This window comes from Megalops cyprinoides, chromosome 15 (genome assembly GCF_013368585.1).
Source record: "Megalops cyprinoides isolate fMegCyp1 chromosome 15, fMegCyp1.pri, whole genome shotgun sequence".
In the NCBI taxonomy this organism is placed as follows: Eukaryota; Metazoa; Chordata; class Actinopteri; order Elopiformes; family Megalopidae; genus Megalops; species Megalops cyprinoides.
Genome location: NC_050597.1, coordinates 370,001 through 390,000, shown reverse-complemented (window position 1 = coordinate 390,000; position 20,000 = coordinate 370,001). Strand labels below are relative to the sequence as shown.

The window sequence follows — 20,000 nt, the reverse complement described above, 5'->3', positions numbered from 1 at the left end:
CACCCAAAAGCCTACTTATTTACCATCTCTTGATAAATGGCAATTAATCAAGACAGCATTTCCTTACAGTTTTCAATGACTGACAGTTTAGAGTTGCCTGCCTCTGCTCAAATATGGCACACGACTACTGAGGAGATGTACTGTATAAATGCTGTACTGTAGAACTAAACAATCTACCATTTTTCCAGTTTACAATGGAGAACTTGTGGAAATCAGGCTCTTCCAATCATGTCTTCTGCCTTTTTATGTATTTACACATAACCAACAGGCTGACAGTTGGTTGAAATAGGTCATGGAGAGAAGGATCTGTGTGGCTGATGTTTTCAGTCAGCACACTGTCTCTGCCTGACAGAGGCCTGGAATATTCTGGAACATGTTGTGAAATGAACAGCTGTGTCAGATTTCTACATGGTGCTGCCTTGAGGTGTCTTGAAGAGGCTCATTTGTCAGGTAATCTGAAATCAACACACAATAAAGACTTCTGGGCTTTGAAGCCTGCCTCTCCACGGCTGCATCCAGATAGTCTTAAATTGCATCCTTTCCTCGATTTGTATGTTCTGGCCTCCTCTGTAACCTGGAGAGATACTTCCTTGATTGTCTCTTCCAGCAGAGAAGGATACGTCCTCATAGACAATTTTTCACAGATCTGTGACAGTCTGTACATTTTAGATTGTAGTACAAAAGAAGTACAAAAATATGTATACAACATAGAGGCAGGCAGAGTACCATGACAAATTACAATATAAATAACTTGTATTTTGACAACAGTTGCAGGCACATGAATAATTGACAAAACCTGACAAATTTAAATTGAACAAGGACATTCCATTTCCCTCACAAGGTTAGGTACTTCTGTCTTTTGTTGGACCAACTCCTTCTCATCTCTTCAGTGGGCTTCACTGAGAAACATGGGAAGAGTGGGTTATCTGGCACTATATTTTAAATGACCTTTGACATGGTCAGCAACCGCGAGGTTTTTCCACACAGATATGAGGCAGATATGAGAGGCATCTGTGGGTTTTTAAGGGTGCATTTGCAGGATACCCATTATCTTCATGTATTTCATGTTTTTTTGGTCAGTTGTTCAAGATGTTCTGTCTTCAGGCTGAGTTCAAGATGGAGCTGATCAAAGCCACTCACCCTCACTGCTGCCTCGGGCTGTGACTCTCAAACATTTGTGGCGTATTACTGTCCTACAGGATCCTGGGTGTGTTTATTTTTTGTGCTGCCATTGCCTAATGGAGAACAAATTTGTCTTTTTGGGTTGGTTTCTGATCTGGGCTGATAGAGAACATGGAGGGGTTTGCGGCCCCTCTGAAAGCCGGTCCTGTCCAGCTTGAGGACAGAGAGATTAATGTGGATGTCAGGGGGAAACGGTGAACCTTTGAAAAACAGAGATCCAGGATTTTGCATCAAACAATGTTTTGCATGCAACTCGAGTTAGGAATTCCAAATACAGACATATGGGAAAGAGTTTACAATGGGGAAACATTTTAATGGATTGTTTGATTAAAATTGAAACCATATATCTTCAAAATACAAATGCCATTTGAGGTTTAAACAGATAGGATGGTTGCAACATCGTTATTGTACTGCAAGTAGTTGCATGCTGTTGCTGCTGGTGTCTTGCATGTGGAAGAGTCGTATTCAGGAGCAAATTGCACTGCTGAAATGGATTATGTCCGCCGCAGACAAATACAAGTATTCCCAGATCAAATCTGCTAACCAGCTTCTGTCCTTAACTGGTCTTATAGCCTTTGTCTTTTCTTTTATTTTTTATTATTTTATTTACAAAAGCTTATTCATTAAGACTCAGGGTCTGTTTTCACAGTGCCTTTGCTGCCCAGTGATCAGAAAGAAATGAACATTAAAAATTACGAACTGATACAACAGGTTCAATTCATAACTGCTGTTGCCTAGTAATTACAGTAAATCAATGGGAATGCAGGTAACAATGGGCAATCACCATTCCACATAAAACATCTGTTTTACTAGTTAAAGTGAAGCTGGTGTTTATCTATGGTGAAATTAAATCAACACATTCACTCAGAGTTTAATATGTGAGTAGAAAGGCTAGAAAAATGTCGTCTCATTTTGATTGGGTCACAGACAGGGAGTCTCTGAGTCTCGGGTTAAGATGATCCATGTTTGAGGGTTTCTGTGTCTGTGGTTTCTCTGATCTGAGGAACAGAAAAGTGCTGTAACTTCAGCTGAGGCTGAACCCACGGTGGAGCACTGCACATGAAAACAGGCCCACTGCACACTGGCTTTGCTCAGGCCTGCTCTGAGGGGAAAACAGGCCAACTGCACACTGGATCCACTGTAGACCACAGCGAGTAGGAGGCCCAGTTCCCTGGCAAACATCCGTGTGTCCCATCACATCAGTCTGGCACAGTAAACGGGTTGTAGCACTAAAATTTTGCACACAGATATTACACGTACACTTCCTTGTCCGTGAAACAGTTGAGTTTCTTATATATTTGCTTGATCACATTCTGAAAACATTGTTTTTTAGACCAAACATGGAAGCAATTTGTGTTGCCAAATTATACGTCTCGGTACTACAGTTGTTGCAACAATTGACCGCGAAATAGCTGAGGACAGGATCTGAGCTTTGATGTCCCACATGACTGTCTCAGTGTATTTTGTGGTCCATGTTAAAAAAACCTTTCCTCAGAAAGAGATTGATGGGCGAAATCTCTCTCTTTTTTGTAATTACCCAAAGTTTTCTCAAGTGCTTAAATTCCCTGAGGGAGTTTGGTATGTCAGATTTATTCGGCGTGGGTGTTTGAGTATGTGCCAGTGTTCTCTCATCAGGCTTGTGATGTGCATGAGTGTAACTGCCGGCCTCAGTGCATGCAGAGCAGCACAGAGCTGCAGCCGGGGTTTATACCGCCCTGCCGGAGGAGGATTCATCCGGGCACGTCTGACGACAGGACAGCTGTATGCCTCACACGCAGGTGGTTAGGCCTCGGCCTGCTGTCATCTGCTCCGATGGCGATAGCGTAATGCGGAGAGCAACAGCAAACAGTGGTGCCCGGGCTGATTTTTCAGCGGATTTTGTCTCAGGTGCATTCATTGCCTGGCTGGAATGTTCTGTTCCTCTTTGTTTTCTGATGGATTTTAGAGGATTTTCAACCTTTTGAACAGTTCATTTTTATACAGAGTGGATTAAAGCTTCTCATACATGTTCTCTGTGACTTCGCTTTGTTTTATATTTCAAAGCATTTTGTCACAGCGTCAGATAAAAACTTCCACCAGCATACTTCTAAAACTGTGGGTTCATTGTTCCTCACAGCGCACTCTAGTGGCAGCCGCTGAAACAGCTGCAGCATAGCTTCACAGAGAACATCGGGTTTGTCTAGTTTGTCCTTTGTGCAACATTGGAAGAACACAGTGATCTCTGGCAGGTCTGCTACATTTTGGGGACAATTTTAAAGCTTCAGTTTTTCTGTCAATTGAAATATATTTCCTCACTAAAATCCCAGCCAGTCCTCCAATGAGAAAACCTGTCCAAAATGCCTGGCTTTCAATGCCAGGAGTCATGATTGACATAACTACTGTGGTGCACTGACCTGGGGTTACCTGCTGGAACCAGCCTGAACTGCAGACTGATTACTCCATAAACAGGAGGAGGGTGTGGAACTGTACTGCAGCTGGGGGATGATGGGAAATGGAGTCTGTGCATGTAGAGTCATATGCAGATAGCTCCCTTTCATCACTGAGATGCCATCTGCTTTGCTGCCCTCATTGCCATGGTTTCTGTAAAGATCAAACAACAGTCATTTAGCTCATGATTTTAACTGAATGGCCTTTAGTGAAAGGAAAATATCTGAATCAAAAATGATACAGTGAACTGTGTGCAAGTGTCTTTGAAGTGACTTGTCTTTGAAGTTTTCCCCTGTATTCTCCTCTTGATAACAAGTTTGTAATTTAAGTGTGAAATGTTCACATTGTTCAGTAAAGTAGACGTTTCAAATAAAACCTTAAAATTATAAATAAAAGTAAATTTCTGAAAGCCATTCTCTCACTTTGTCCCTTATATGTTAATCAGTTAGTTAGCTTCTCACAGTGGCCTGGTGTCAAAACTAATGTGGCAAGCAAGATTTAACCTCTGTCACCTGAAGAATGAAGCTGATTCATTTAGAGGGATGAGGTTGAAAAGGATGTTTAAAGGCATTGTTTGAACACTGTCTCTCTGTCTCTGTCTCTGTCTCTCTCTCTGTCTGTCTCTGTCTCTCTCTCTGTCTCTGTCTCTGTCTCTCTGTCTCTCTGCCTCTCTGTATCTGTCTGTATCTGTCTCTGTCTCTGTCTCTGTCTCTGTCTCTCTGCCTCTCTGTCTCTGTCTCTGTCTCTGTCTCTCTGTCTCTCTCTGCCTCTCTGTCGTGCAGGTGGTGAAGCTGTTGACCAACAAGCGTTCTCAGGCTGTGGGGATCCTGATGTCCAGCCTGCACCTGGACATGCGGGACATTCAGCATGGTGAGTGCGGGCCTGCTGCTCAGCCCCGGGCTGGCGGGGGCTGGAGGGTTCAGGGGGGGTTTGGGGGGGTTTGCGGGGGCTGGGCCCCACCCTGCTTCTGTTGGCCCTCCTGGAGAGGACAGTAGAAAGTTCTGGTAGTAATGTTGTAAGCTAAAGTTGCATCAGTAATTTTAAGGGACTCTGTTGGCTGTAGTGTCTGACCGTGAGGACCGTGTTTGACCTTGGCAGCTGAATGTGAGTGGGCGTTTGTGACCGTGAGGGTGTTTGTGTGACCAGGTGACCGTGTTCTACTGCAGGGACCGCACATGACCACAGGCAGTATGCGTGATTACCACTTACCCCCTGCAGCAGCCCCTGCCTATCACGGTAAAATCAGACAGGATGCAGTGCAGACGCGGTCTCTGTGTGGGTCTGTCCGGGGAAGACCAGCCGAATAAGATGGCAGAGTTCTGCCAGCCTTCCTGAAGGAGACCAAACACACACATTTCCTTTTGAATGTGAGCGCGGTGTCCTGACTCATGCCTGTATTCTGTGATCGCAGTAAGAGAGAATGACTGGGCTGCGCCCACACTGTGTTGAAGAGGGGCTTTCCTGCAGGTTTTCCAGCACAGCAAACACATTCGGGTTGTTTGATGATGCATCCTTTCCCTTTCAGACACAAGCTTTCCCAGCGAAGGCATCACTGCTGAAATATTCTGCATGGCAATGAGAGCATTTCCTCTTCCTGTTATCGTTCTCTGATTTCAGAAGAACTCATTCATTATCCCTGCATCTAAACATCTTTATGAGATCCATGTTTGGGAAGGACTCGTTGGAAGCCTTGATCTCATTTATACTCAAACAGCAACCAGGACTTCCTTATCACTTTGCAGGCTGTAGACTGCTATTTTTCATACTTTTATTGTATGTTACAGTGTTGTGTATGAAAGGAGGCCAGGGAATGGATAGAAGCTATCCTTTCACGTCTTGTTTTTTGGAAAAGTGGAAGATGTTAGTTACTCGCATAACTGCAGGTGAGGGCTTTCAGTGTAGGGCAGACATTCCAGAACAGCACAAGGTTTACAATGGATTAGCTGTCTCCCCTGTAAACTGCTGCTAATTTAAATTTATTAATGTTTTAGTCTCTCTTTGTGTATGTGGTGTACATTTTACTGTAATCTACTGTGAGTCTCTCTCTGCTGGGTGTCTGTCAGCATTGCTGTAGAATTATGTCATTAGTGTGAATTCAGGGATGCCTGGGATGTATGCAGCAAAGTTGTTTTTTGAGTTTTTTTTTAACAATAGCAATTTTCATTCAGCTATGAACATTTAGTAAATCAATCTGTTTCACTGTATTTAGCTATTTTTTTCCTTTTAATAATAATACTAACAATATTTGAACATTTATTTAATGTTCGTATTAATGAGGATGTAATGCCTTCAGTAGCCAGAGGAGGGCGCTGACACACCCGTGACCTCGGTGCAGAGACCCATATGAGTGAGTCATGTTTGTGCTGTCCGCTGTTGTGTTCTGAGGCAGAAGAACAAAGGCTGCTGAATAAGAGGAATTCAGCGTGATTTATAATATACTTCCTGAAAGGAGGCGCATCCGTAATGCCTGGCACTGCAGGCAGCAGCGAGGGATTCGTGGCATGGAGGACACTGGAGCAGCCAGCACAGGTGTAACAGAGCGGGAGGTCTGAAAAGAGCGATATGGCCCTTTCCCTCCGTCTCATTTCCACTCTTTCATTTAACAATGAGAACCAAAGAAAGCAGCCCGCCCAGGTTTATGTCAGAGCAGACACTCAACTGACAGTCATTTACATAACTTAATTTCTGCTTGTTGATCACTAGTGGGGCAGATTTTTTCATTTTATGGTACAGAAATATTTCAAAGTTTTTGTTGCCCTGATGAATAGCTGTACAGACACTTTTCTTTTTAAGATATCTGTAGAATGACTTGATTCCCTGCATAGTATATCTGTACACCTGAAATTCATGTTGAGTTAAATGAGCATTTGATTACTCTTGCTAAATTTTACACTTCACTGTGTTCCATATACTAGCATTAAATATAGTATATATTATATATATATATATATATATATATATATATATATATATATATATATATAGACTGTATAGTCTTCTATAATAAAAAAAATATCAGAAAAAAGCACTATACTGTGTGCAGGACTGTGCGAAAGGCTTCTTCATTTTACATTTCTACATTTTAACCACAGGGAAACTAAAACTGTGCGTATTTTAGGGAGAGATTCTTACTGCATCACCTCAGGGAGTCCACATTTCAGCTCTGACCTTCACACTGCTGGTGGATGGAAAACCATGCTTTCTGAGATTTCCGCCAGTTCTGTTATCACATCAGTCTTTGTTGTCTTTGTGTTGCTAGCATACCATCAGCATTTATTGCTATTGATTCTCAGTTCTGGCTCTCACAGTCACAGATGATGCTTCTGTGCTTTGCATATCACACCTTGAAAGTGATCAAGGCTATTGCGCTCATGCTTTCTGTGGTTTCCTTCTTTATGCAGAAACGTTATTCTACAGGGATCTTCTGGTTGATATGAGGAGATATTTACAACCACGTATTGTAACTGTTGAATGTGTCTATGTGCAATAAACATTTAAACATCCCCAAAGTTATAATGCTTTTATTCGTTTGAAACAGACTATCTGATAAAAGTTGTTAAATGCAGATCAGTATTCAGAAGATGAAAGTCATTTTCCCATTTTGCTGAGTGCTGTTTTGTGATAAAGGGGTGATTCAGAATGGAGATAGGTGCGCGTACACCCGCCTGCCTGTGTGGAGAATTACACAGTTCAGACATGGGCTGTTTTTGTTTCTATGTAGGATGTGTGTTTGAGGTGGAGTTTACGTCCATTATTTTTTAAGATGGGCGTGTTCTGACTTCATACTTCAAGCTGGAACTCCCGGCAGTGTGTATCACAATGTGTAACTGGAGCTCCTGGCAGTGCGTACAGCAGTGTGTAACTGGAGCTCCCAGCAGTGTGTATTGCAGTGTGTACAGCAGTGTGTAACTGGAGCTCCCGGCAGTGTGTATTGCAGTGTGTACAGCAGTGTGTAACTGGAGCTCCCGGCAGCTGCCCAGGATTCTGCTAACGCTCCTGGGATTCATTTCAGTCAGAGGTTCTGACAGGGATTGGTGCCGGGTATCTCTGATGGGCCGATTCATGACCTCAGTTTCCCGTTGAAAGCATGACCTCACACAGCCCACAGTGACAGACACACCTCTCTACCTACCCTGCCGTGAGCCTCCAACATGTTCTGCCCACAGTCTCAGGAAAGGCTTCAAATAAACTGTGCAATTCTGGAAAAAACATTGCTGGGTACGGGGACACATTTTGTCTAGATCATGAGTGACACTTTTTGACTGAAATGCTACTGTACATTTTGGTCTGTACTTACTATGAAGTAATCATAATTAGATTACTAATCATAATTAGCTTCAATCATAATTTTAGCTTTAAATTAGTTTCAACCACAGATTCAGAGCATTATGGCACACCTGTAGCTAAACTGCAGGAAGCGTTTACCTGCTGAGCTGAGAGATTATGCTGTGGTCATGTTCTGCAGACAGGCCTGTTTATACCTGCCTGAACAGCAGCAGCTCCAGCTCTGCGGAGCGTCAGTGTGAAGAGGGGGTTCAGAAACGTGGCTTTGATCATGGGTGAGGTGCTGCTGTTTTCCTCTTCAGCAGAGTACTTAGCTCAAATTTCTCTGTAGATAGCCAGCTGTATACAGGGATTACAAGTGAAATAGCTATGTAAATCAGGTCCTGAAATAACCACATTTCACTGGGGTGACTGTGAGAGTCAACAGCAGAGAATGAGCCTGCTGTCACCTGAGGTCTTGCAGTCCCTCTCTCCTGCTGTGTCTCTGCAGTGTTTCTGACGTGCTTCTCCTTCAGCACTCATAGCTACACTGCTCACCCCCAAGCGTCTTCAGTCATGTAAGATCCGCAGTGGAGCTGTAGCTTAGCGCCCTCTGCTGGTCAGGTGTGGGGATGGATGGGGCGGTGAGTGTGCACGGCAGGAGTAAAAAGGGAATATAATGGATTAGATGCAGCTGTGTTTTTTATAACTCAGACACTGAGTTGTATCTGCTGGAAATGCTGTTGTAAACTCTACAGACATTAACACTGATATTTTATATCTTTATTTTCTGGGTGAGTTTGATCCGGGCTGTATGGCTTCAGTGGAGGTGTGTGGTGGAGTCAGTGCCAGTCAGAACCCTGCATCGCATAACAGTGACACAATACCTGCCCAGCGAATGCTCTCACCTTACACACTGTCTGTTTGACAGTATAAGTCACGCAAGGACTTCTCGTGTTGTGGTGCACCTATCAGAAATTAATCATTGACTGTGATGAATGTCCAGCATAGTATTCAGACACGAATCACAAAACCCTCACCTAGTAAACTGTCGTGTAACAGCCTTTGGTAATCCTAGTGCAGTCGAACTAACTAGCTACCGCCAGCTTTACTAATGGCTATTTTTATGTCTGCCACTTGAAGCCAATGAACATCTGATGCAGTTAGCTCTGTAGGAAGCCCAGTATTCTCCATGCTGTTCTGACTGCTTTGATTTTCTTTCCCTGTGTCTTCCCCAGACCTGTGAAATGTTGCCATGTTACATCTTACCATTTAATGAAAAATGCAATATGCAGATTGTAAGCAGAAGGATGTTGGTTTGATTTTCAGGAGCTCACTAGCCTGTGGCCGCTGGGCTTCTGCAGTGAAACATGCCAACTGCTTAATGAGTTTCCCTGAATATGGCTGTTGAGCAAATGCATACTGGGAACAACCTTTTTGCTTCGTTTATGTTCCGAATCTTCCGCCAGAAAGGTGCTTAGATTACTAAAAAAGTGCTTATGGACAAGGTCGCTTTAACGATGTCATAGAGTTTTTATGGACAGTGATAGCTAGCTACATATATAAACTAACATCTACTTTTCTGGTCATGCATTTACAGGGGAAGGGAATGAACCATCTGTAAATGTGCTCTTGGAAACTAGTATATGGGAAGTATTATTACTATGCTTGCTGCTGCTGTTGTTGTTGTTGTAAATTTTAATGAATTTATTTCCTTTAATTTAGTATTTTTGAAGTAACAATTATAGCCATTGTTTGGAAATGACACCACCTCAGCAGGTTTCAAACTTAGCCACACTGGAATCCCACAATGCAACAAGGCTCATTCAGCCTCTAACAGATAAACACAAACCCCCACGCAATGGCCTAAGTATGGCTCCATCCCAGGCTCCAGGGAAAACCCCCGCGCAATGGCCTAAGTATGGCTCCATCCCAGGCTCCAGGGAAGGCTGCTGCTGTCTACAGCGACTCTCTGCACTGACTGGGCTCCATGTGTGTGCACCACCATGGCCACGCTGCCTAATGTGGGCTGCAAAATCACAGAAAGGTCTTTGGGTTATCTGCCATCTGCTTTGACTGATGAAATGTAAGTTAAAGTTCACTATGCTTCCACATTTTTAAATAAGAAATGGTCATTCATCAATAATATTGTTATCTAGTGTGTGCTGTGCCTTAATATGTTTAGATATTATTACCCGACTCAATGACGCACAGTATTCAGACATATGTGTGGTTAAAATCAGTCCTGTTCCAAAATGAAAGAAAGGCATGTCTGTGCATTGCATTCAGATTCTGTCACAGTGCAGTTTCCACAAATCTCTCCTGTTTTTGAGTGTTTTTCTTTGCTGCTAAAATAATTCCATTAACAAATTAACAGAAATTTATGGAGACTATGATCACACATATAATGAACATGGTGAGTTACATATAGTGCTAGGTCAGAATAACTTTGGTCCAGAAATGTTTATTTGAAAACATTCACAATGAATTCAACTTTGACTCAACGTTGAGGTCTGTCTTGCATGACTGATTGAAATTAATTTCATGCACATGAGACAAATTCAAATTGAAATTGAAAATGTATGGGACAGAGCATTTCAAATATTTCACCCACTCATCTCAAATTAAAAACAGTTCAAATACTGGTTTTGTGGCTGAGAGCAAAATCAGCCTTCAGATGGAGCAGAAAAAACAAAACCAAACAAAACAGAAAATAATTTGCATATTATGTAAAACCCCAATGATTTTCTCAGTGGTTGTCAGTATTCCTATTTATTTATGTATTTACACCCTGGGTAATTATCACCGTTTTAGTGTGTCAAAAACAGTAGTGTGTCTTTTGGCAGACACATAGGCTGGCTAATACCCTCTCATGTACAATTTGTAAGACAGTCTGTAGTACTGGCATTATGTGTGTATTTCTAAATATTTAGCTCACTTTCTTTAAACCTGCCTTGTGTTAAGTTTTTCTGACCTTAAAGGCCAAATGGTATTATTTTAAATGAAGCAAAGGCAGTTATACACAGCATTGTGTGCATACATTGTGCTGAATACTGCAGTGTAATACTATATCACAGATTAAACAGTGTGGGGCTTCAGATGTGTTTGTGTTTAAACATTTACTCTGAAAGGATTACAGTTTTGGGCGCCAGATCCTCGCACCGAGACAAAAAGGCGACATCAGGAATTCAAACACAATGCTTTGTTCTCTGACAGCTTTTAGGTAATCTTTATGTCATAATGACTTCCAGGACTGCAGTGGTACATAACACTGTTTGCTGCAGTGGGAAAGGGAGATCTTTGTGAGCTATCCCTTTGCTTTAGATTTTTAACAGTTCCATCTGTCTTCAGATACACAGATAAGAAAGACTAAAGTCAGATGGTCTTTAGATGGTTTGTAGATCCTTTTGAATGAGGACCTTTTGCAATGCAATTGTAACTGTGTATCAGACAGCTCCTCATAAAAATTCACCGATGCCATAGCCATGGATTTGAAAACATCCTCAGCAAATTTGAAATGAGTGGCAGATCTTTTAATTTGTCTCATACGAGTGGTTGGAACTCATTTCCTGCCAAGGAGACAAAACAAGGACATTTTGGGTGTGAATACAATTTTTGACCCACTTTTTACAACTTACTAACACATTTCAAATTCAGTGTGATGGTTACATTTTTGTAAACAGCACAGTTTGAAAATTATTATATTTACAGTTTGTAAAATTAAAATAAGACATTTATTTGGAGCTTTCAATGTAATGTTTGAGCAGGATCTGTCGTCTGTGTGACTTAAATGATCAAGAGGACTTACTGGTGTGAATGTGGATTGCTGGTTCTAACTGGTGTAAATGTAGATTATCAGTCCTGGTGTGTTATTTCACATTGTGGACATATTGTTGAAATACAGTGTCCTGCTCTTGAGGGGTGCCACTGATTTCTGTGGGTATGGGGGGAAAATCGCCTTTGAATACATCAAAGGACTTAATCCTTCACCCAACAGAATCGTCAGTTTAACATTTTACTTACATACTTATTTAAAACATTATCAGTTATAATAATAAATATATTAATAATATATTACAAGAGTAACAGAAATAGGCACATAAGTGTAGCAGTAGTAAAGTAGCTAGTATTAGTACTGTTGGTGGTACAATTCAGTTCAATTCAATTTTATTTGTGTAGCGCTTTTTACAACACAAGTTGTCACAAAGCAGCTTTACATTTTTCCCAGGCCTGAGACCCCCTGAGAGCAAGCCTAAGGCAACAGTGGCAAGGAAAAACTCCCTAATTAACAGGAAGAAACCTTGAGCAGAACCCAGCTCAGAGGGGGAGCCCATCTGCTTCTGGCCGGCACTGGGCAGATAGAATTACATAGAATACTTAAAATTGTACAATGTGCTTTAAGACATTTGAATTTTGATAGACAGTAGTAAATAACAGAGTAACTATAAAATGTATCCTAGAGAATGTTCAGTTCTTGGCACGCAGTTGGCTTGATAGGCAGGGCAGCAGGGTAGCCGGACTGGAGATCGGGGTGTGACGCTTGGGCTACAGCTCCAGGCAGGAGCCCGGAGCAGGGACAGGAAACAAATAGAGAACAATGATTAGTGGATGGGAAGAATGACAGGAATGTACAGCAGAGAGGCAGGAGAGGAGGGGCAGGGAAAAAGATGCCAGTGTGCAACAAGGAAAAACCCCGGCAGGCTAACATTATGGCAGCATAACTAGGGGGCGGGAAGCAGGGAACCGGCATAATCATGAGGGCGACCCTAAGGCAGTCAACACCAGACTCTATGATCCATGCCAGCACCAGGCCATGTCCCTCAGATGAAGGATTTACTGTATAGATATGTTTTGAGCCTAGGCTTAAAGGTGGAGAAAGACTGCTCCCCGAACTTTGGTAGGTAAGCTGTTCCACAGGAGAGGGGCTCGACAGGAAAAGGCTCTACCACCTATAGTAGTTTTGCCCACTCTTGGAATGATGAGAAGCCTGGCATTTTGGGAATGAAGGGCTCTTTGTGGAAGGTATGGGTGAAGACGGTCCTTTAAGATAGGGAGGGGCAAGCCCTTGTAGAGCCTTAAATGTGAGTAAGAGTATTTTAAAATCGATCCGGTATTTAATGAGTAGCCAATGGAAAGAAGCTAGAATTGGCGTAATGTGCTCAAAGCGTTTAATTCTAGTTAAGATACGAGCAGCTGCATTTTGTACCAGCTGAAGGGGTTTTAGTGAGACACTTGCACATCCTGACAAGAGGGCATTGCAGTAGTCTAATCTGGATGTTACAAATTAGACTTGCTCATCCTCAGGACTGTCAGCTCATCACCATGAAAATTAATTCTGCTCTTTTTTTATCCCAACAGCTGTTCTGAACTTGGAGAATTGTGTGGTTGACCTGGAGACCCTACAAGCTCTGTATGAAAACGTAAGTTTCTGAATGGTGGATAAGGAGAGTTTTTGTAAAATACTATGCTGTATCAGCACAAATGTACATTCCTCAGAGCCAAGAATATTGCACAGTTTGAGTTCATTTTCTTTGGTCACTAACTTATTCCTAGTGGCCATATGATGTATGATATTTGGTGCTGATTGCATCACACTGCACACAGTGCTCTCCAGCCTCCAAGATTTTAACTTGAATATATTAGTATTCTTTCATATTGACATTCATGGTATTTGTTTGTGTATTGGAGAAACGTTTAGATTTGATATTACGGTGTGATCGCTGGGTCTCAGGATAGCAGGTTGAGTAAACTTCAGCAGTGTCAGGCATACAGGGCCCTGAGCTGGTGATGCTGTTTGTGCTCTGACACAGTCTGCTGGCTGTAACACATCCAATGCAGCCTACAATTATGCAGAGTTTCTGAGTAAAGACAAGCTGCTGTTTATTTCTTGGAGCAAAATGTTTATTTCCAAGAAGGGTTTTCTGGTTTAGTGCTTGTTGTGGAAATGTTTGCTCATGACAGTGGAGGTGATTAATGCCTTTATTCTGCTGTGCTCAAATAAGGGCCGCTCTGAAACATGCCATAATCACTGCGCACTCTGTCTGCATCTCTTTTATTTTTTACTGTTATTTTTCTCCAGAAATTTCAATTTCTCTTAAATAAACAAGTGATTTAACACTTCAGTTTTTACCAGGAGGCAAGCTTTGTTTTCAATACTGTAAGAGCTGCACAGCCAACTACGGGTAATATGTATATATGCATGTATTTAGGGTGTATGCACATACATACATACATGTATACATACATATATACATACATACAGATTTTAATTTCCTACACTGCTTTATAAAAACAGTTCTAATCTCCAGTAATTTTTTTTTATTTCTTCTTTTTTATGGCGCAGTTAATATTTTCCAATGATAAAATGGTTTCTGGAATTCTGGATTCATAGGTTTGGAGCACATTTTTCTAACTTGAGCATAAATGTGTCTGGTACGCTTGAAAAGCCAATACAAAAAAATCATTAATATCAAAACAAATATGCAACCCACAAAGCAGCTGGAATGCTTGCCGTGGGGTTGGTCTTGTAAAAGCTGAGGGCACGGAGCTGACTTCCTGTCTTTGTGAGGAGAGCGCGTGCAGTTTGGTGTCCGGAGGAGGGCACAGCTGTAGAGAGCACATTTATTCACAAGCCCTCCTGTCACAGCTCAGTTATTCCATGTGAAAACAATTTATGCCCTTTAATTTTAACAGAGGGTTCCACAAACATCTGCTAAGTGGAGAATGATGAACCGTGAATCCCAGAAGTGATGGGTTAGATTCGGGAGGGATAAAGTGGAGCAGTTCGGGACCTCCATCTTTGTCATGTACTCCGTGACAAAAGCCAAGAGATGATTTTGGTATCACATTATAGCGTATAGTTAGGCATGACATAGTATGGTTTATAAACACTTGAACACAGGGTCTTTCTTTGCCCTTGACCTCATCCATCTTAACTGACTGTTGATCTCTTCATCAGCTGCAATGGTTCAGACCTTGCTGCATGCCGTGATACATCAGGCTGACATCCCATAGTAATGAAGTCCAAAAAAACTCACTTTCCTCAGGATTCTCATGAGAGCAGCAACAGTTCATTTAATTTAAACTTAAAATGATGACATTTTTTGAAATTAGGCTCTTCAAGGCTTTCAGGGTTTGGAAATGATCAATCCTCCTGACTATGATTTGCACCGTGCCGCTCAATCCCAAACCACCATGCTGTGTACATCACAATACAGAGCATTTATACTACATTTCATGTGTAACTATATTTAACTGTACAAAAATGTATTCATCACCATGAATATTTCACTAAATATACTCCCCTTCCCGCTAATGATCACGTAACTCCCGCTTAAAGCAATTTGTCCCTGGGAAACTACGATGAAATTCCCTATGATGCAGTTTACGAGGTGGTCTTCCAGGAACACATTATGTCATAAAATCGGGGACCGTCTGTACTATGTTATTTTGTTTTTGTAAACAGTTGTTTCTCGTTTTAGTGTTGTCATTCCTCTGTCACTGTGTGACAGCGCGCCAGGAGACGGAGCTCTCTCACCTGTATCAAATCAAAATGGCTGACATGAATTACACATTTATAAAGCAGGAAGTCATCCACATGTTTGACACAGTCATTGAATAATTTTATTCGCCTGCATGTTGAAACATCCAGCTAAACCGCGGTTTTGCGTTGCAGTGTTTCTGACGCAGAGTCATGCCTTACGCTCTCTCCATTGCAGAGATGCCTCCCATGCTGTGGCGACTGAATCAAACGCCACAGCTGTGCAACAGCTCGGCACCAGAGCACATTTGCGTGCTGCCCACCGTTATATCAGGAAATGATGAGCCCATGTTTTTCCAATTCTACTCATGTTGTACTTTTTTAATGAAATTCTTTAAATAGTTTAGGCAAATATGTCATAATGAAGAATCAAAAACATTTTTGCCAGAGGTGGAATTATAGAATTGTTGAGAATGGGGTGGTGGTTGTTAGGCAGCTAAGCTTGCAACCAGAGGGCTATCGGATCAATTTCCTGGAGGGGCGCTGGCCCCATAAGGCCATTCTGCTGTTAAGACAGTTTCATGTTGAAATTGCCTCTGTAAATATCCAACTGTACATGGAGCCATGACTGAGTGTCTGTTGAGCAAACCAAATGGCAGGGTGAGCTCTGGCAGATGTGATAGCCTGTGATTCTTCCCCATATTCTGCACTTCCAAGTACAGGCTGCTGAAAACTGGGACTCCATCTTGCTCCTTCAGCAAAGTGCCCACAATAGCCCCCCCAACCCCAATGATCCCCACCCCCCACCCCACAGCCCCAGCTTGATGTGTAAATGTGCTGGTCAGAGGCAGGGCCATCCTGGCTTATGACAGACACTAGGACTGTCATTTCTGAGTAGCTTGTGTGTAGTCATGGAAGCAATGTTGCTGACAGCTGAAATTCATAGCAAACGAAAGAAACTAAAGTCAAACTTTTTCATACACGGTGACCCCTGATGCTGGTCCCAGCAGCACTCTGTAACCCGCGGTTTTTATGCGTTTTGCACTTTGTTTTCCTGTTTTTCATCTCCTTTTGGAAATGTCTCATGCTGTCATTACCGATAGTCCTCAGCCAAGGAGACCTGTGTGAGTTTACTGATCTTATGATAACATCTAAGTGTTTGAGATTACAGCACTCATCCAGACATCAAGCAGCAGAAAAAAAACACTGTTTTTTATTAAATCTATTTACACTTTAAAACACTCTGAAAATTCGCAGCAGATGCTGTTCTTGCAGGCGGATGTCAGAGTAAACGGAATGCTAATCGCTCTGTTTGATGCCCGTGTCTGAAGCGCCTGAGCTGGGCTTGGGAGTGAATGTTTTCTTCTTTTGTTTGAGCTTGAGATTGAGCTTCAGCCGAAAAGTTTGCATTCTGACCTGGCCTTTCCCCCGCCCAGCACAGGGCGTGTCACCTCCAAAGTGTCTGTTCCACCTTCCTCTGGTATGTGCTGTAAACGGTGATCCAGCCCATTTGGTCTCCACACTGCTGCGCCTCCTGAAGATCACAAATCCAAACCAAGTGCCCTCAGACCGACACACGCAGGAAGCAGCTCTGCTAAAGAGGTGCCAGTCATGTGACGCTGGATTTCTGAGGGTGTTCATCACAAGCATGTGTTCCTGTAGCTGATGAGCAGCATCTGCAAAAAAGAACTCTGTGTGTGGAAGTCGCTCTGGATAAGAGTGTCTGCTAAATGCGTGTAATGCAATGTAATGTAATTTGTGACTTTCCTGGAGCAATAAGCCCACAGAGGTTGATGACAGAAACATTTTGATAAAAGGTTAATTATATTAACATAAATAACATTCAAATCTACAAATAATTAATGTGACACCTCGTGTGTATGGAGTCCATAATTTCCATAGAAACATCAAATGTATATTTCCTACTCATGTCCATTACTTTGTTTGAACCATTTATGGCAATCTAACTGCAGAGCAATGGGTAGGAGTTTCAGATTTTCAGTGCAAGCTGATATATGACAAAACAGACGAAGAGTAAATGTGAGGTTTACTGGAAATATGCCATGGTGCATCAGCTCATATGATTAGAGGCTTTTACAACATGGCAGATTACTTTTATTCTGTATTTACAACAGAACATTCTCACTCCCAAAAGAGCAGAAATTCATGAAAATACCTTTGTGTTAAACAGCCTATGCCCTGCTAAGGCTTTCACTGGTGCTGTTCACAGTTTCAATCATTTGACATTTTAACAGTAAACTGTTCTGTAAATTTTTTTGTTTGAGAGCAAAGTTTGCACTGATGATGATGCTAGAGTGCTTTTGTCGTCCTTTGTACAAAAACCACTGCACGGATGTGAAAGAAAACTTCGGGCCAATCTTATTGAAACAGTCTTGGCGATTTCTGGGGGGGGGGGGTGTTATATAATTCTACAATCAGTGAGGAAACACATCCAATATAATTCAAGCTCATTTCTTACAGTTCATGTCATATTTAATTAACTTGCATAAACATTTTTCTATGCATCATGAAATGATAAATGTCCACACAAGTAAGACCAGGCTGACAGTGGTAATGAAGGACACCCTTCTGCCACTTATGAAGAAGGACAACAATACAGGATTCAACTCTTCATCTGAGCACAAAATATCCTAACCTTACACAGGCAGTCTGCAGGTGCTGGATTGATCAGTGGGGGTTGATGGTGTGCTGACCCACCCCCCCCCCCCGACAGAGCCAGTTCCCTGGCCTGCTCCCGCTCATCAAAGTCCACGCCTTCACCATTACACTCGGGAGCTCCCCGTTTTGTTCTTTAGTTTTTTGTGGATTTGTGTTTTCCTGAAAATAAAGCTGAAGAAAGGTTTTCTATAAATTACAGTGTGAACAAAATACACTTTTTAAACAAAGTCAGCTTTGTGTTGAATGAGATTCAGTATAAAGGACTGTTTCTAGTTTTAGCATTAGAGTTGCTCTCACAGCTTTTTGCAGCTGGTGAATGAGCCTGTTCCAGTGCCGCTGCAGAGACGAATAAAGACAGCACTTATTTACATTCTGTTAGAAAATGAAGACGTTAGAGACAACAATCCTATGTGCATTTTCAGAGAGCGCAGCCAGATGAGATGGAGAAGATCGAAAAGCATATCAAGTCATCCAAAGAAAAGGAAAACGCGAAGCCACTGGACAAACCTGAACAGTAAGAGTCTGTTTATGAAACTCTTCCTCAGCACCTGAGCAGGGCATGCGGGTAAAAGCACAAGATAAACATATCGATTTGAGGTCTAACCCTGAGCCGATTCCACTGAATGTAAATGACTGAACTTTCTGCAGCTTGCAAGAGGAAGGGCTCCTAATCTTTCACAGCAGTTAAGTCTTTCACTGGAGTTTCCTAAGCACTCAAACAAGCAGAGGGTGTGTAGTAATATATTAATACAATGTAATAACCCTGTAATACCATTTACAACAGTTATGATATTATCATAGAGGAGGTCAGCAGAATGTAGCAGTCCATTGAGTTTGTTTTTTAACTGTCTTTTACACTTCTGCTTCCAGTGTCCCTCAGATAGCCCTGTTTACAGCGGTGTGCCTCTTTTTTAGGTTCCTCTTTCAGCTGTCCCAGATCCCCAGTTTCTCAGGAAGGGTATTCTGCATCCTCTTTCAGTCTACCTTTGCGGAATGTATATCCTCTGTCATTCGAAAGCTTGAAATACTTCAGAAAGTGTGCACGGTGAGTTTGACCGAACCACACAAGAACTTCCCCGTTTCTCAGGGTTTTTCATTGCGCATGATGTAAAAATGGTCCACAGCAGCTTCACTGTAATGTGCAGGTATATCAGCTCCACCACTAAGCAGGATGCTATGGAGTATAACATGTTTTTGTATGGGGACAACCGCAGAAGGTGTATTGAGTATAAAATAATTCCATCATGGGAACCATTATCTCAATGGTGAACACAGACTGTGAATGCCAGATGCATTTTTTTTCTGTCTCTTGTTCTTTCTCCCCATCTTCTCTCCCTCTCTCTCTCCCTCTCTCTCCCTCTCTCTCCCCCCCTCTCCCTCTCTCTCCCCCTCTCTCTCTCTCTCCCTCTCTCTCCCCCTCTCTCTCTCTCTCTTTTTCTCCCTTTCTCTCTCTCTCTCTCTCTCTCTCTCTCTCCCTCTCCCTCTCTCTCTCTCTGTTCTTTAATAGATGCTGTATAGTAGTGAGGGAGTGATGCAGGTTTTGGGCCTGATCTTGGCCTTTGGGAACTTCATGAACGGTGGGAACAGGAGCAGAGGCCAGGCTGACGGCTTTGGCCTGGACATCCTCCCGAAGCTGAAAGATGTGAAGAGCAGCGTGAGTGTCCATTGTGTGGACTGTTTCTCTCTGATAACAGTACCAGAGAGGGGTGCTCATTATTCAGCCCAAAGTCCAGTCATATCTGTACAGTACAGTACACACAGTCTAGATATTCTACCCCATTATCCTACAAAATGTTATCCTGATTACCGTTTGAGGGATGCTACACTCGTTGCATCGCCATTTGCTCAGAAGCTGCACTGGCTAATAAAATTTAAAACACTAACAAAATAAAACACTCTCACACAAAGTCAGTGGTGACTCACCAGTGTTTAATGGCGGCTCTGTGCTTATTAACCTCCACATACACAC

The 20,000-nt window shown here is 42.3% G+C and overlaps 1 protein-coding gene across 1 annotated transcript in view; it reads left to right on the top strand.

The window, feature by feature from the left end:
- LOC118790255 (formin-2-like) overlaps positions 1 to 20,000 on the top strand; it is a 58,290-nt gene that overhangs the window by 16,271 nt on the left and 22,019 nt on the right. The window contains exons 9-13 of the mRNA XM_036547160.1: positions 4,392 to 4,479; positions 13,231 to 13,292; positions 18,454 to 18,545; positions 18,947 to 19,076; positions 19,539 to 19,685. Coding sequence (XP_036403053.1) covers positions 4,392 to 4,479; positions 13,231 to 13,292; positions 18,454 to 18,545; positions 18,947 to 19,076; positions 19,539 to 19,685 — 519 coding nt within the window. The remainder of the gene's footprint in view (positions 1 to 4,391; positions 4,480 to 13,230; positions 13,293 to 18,453; positions 18,546 to 18,946; positions 19,077 to 19,538; positions 19,686 to 20,000) is intronic.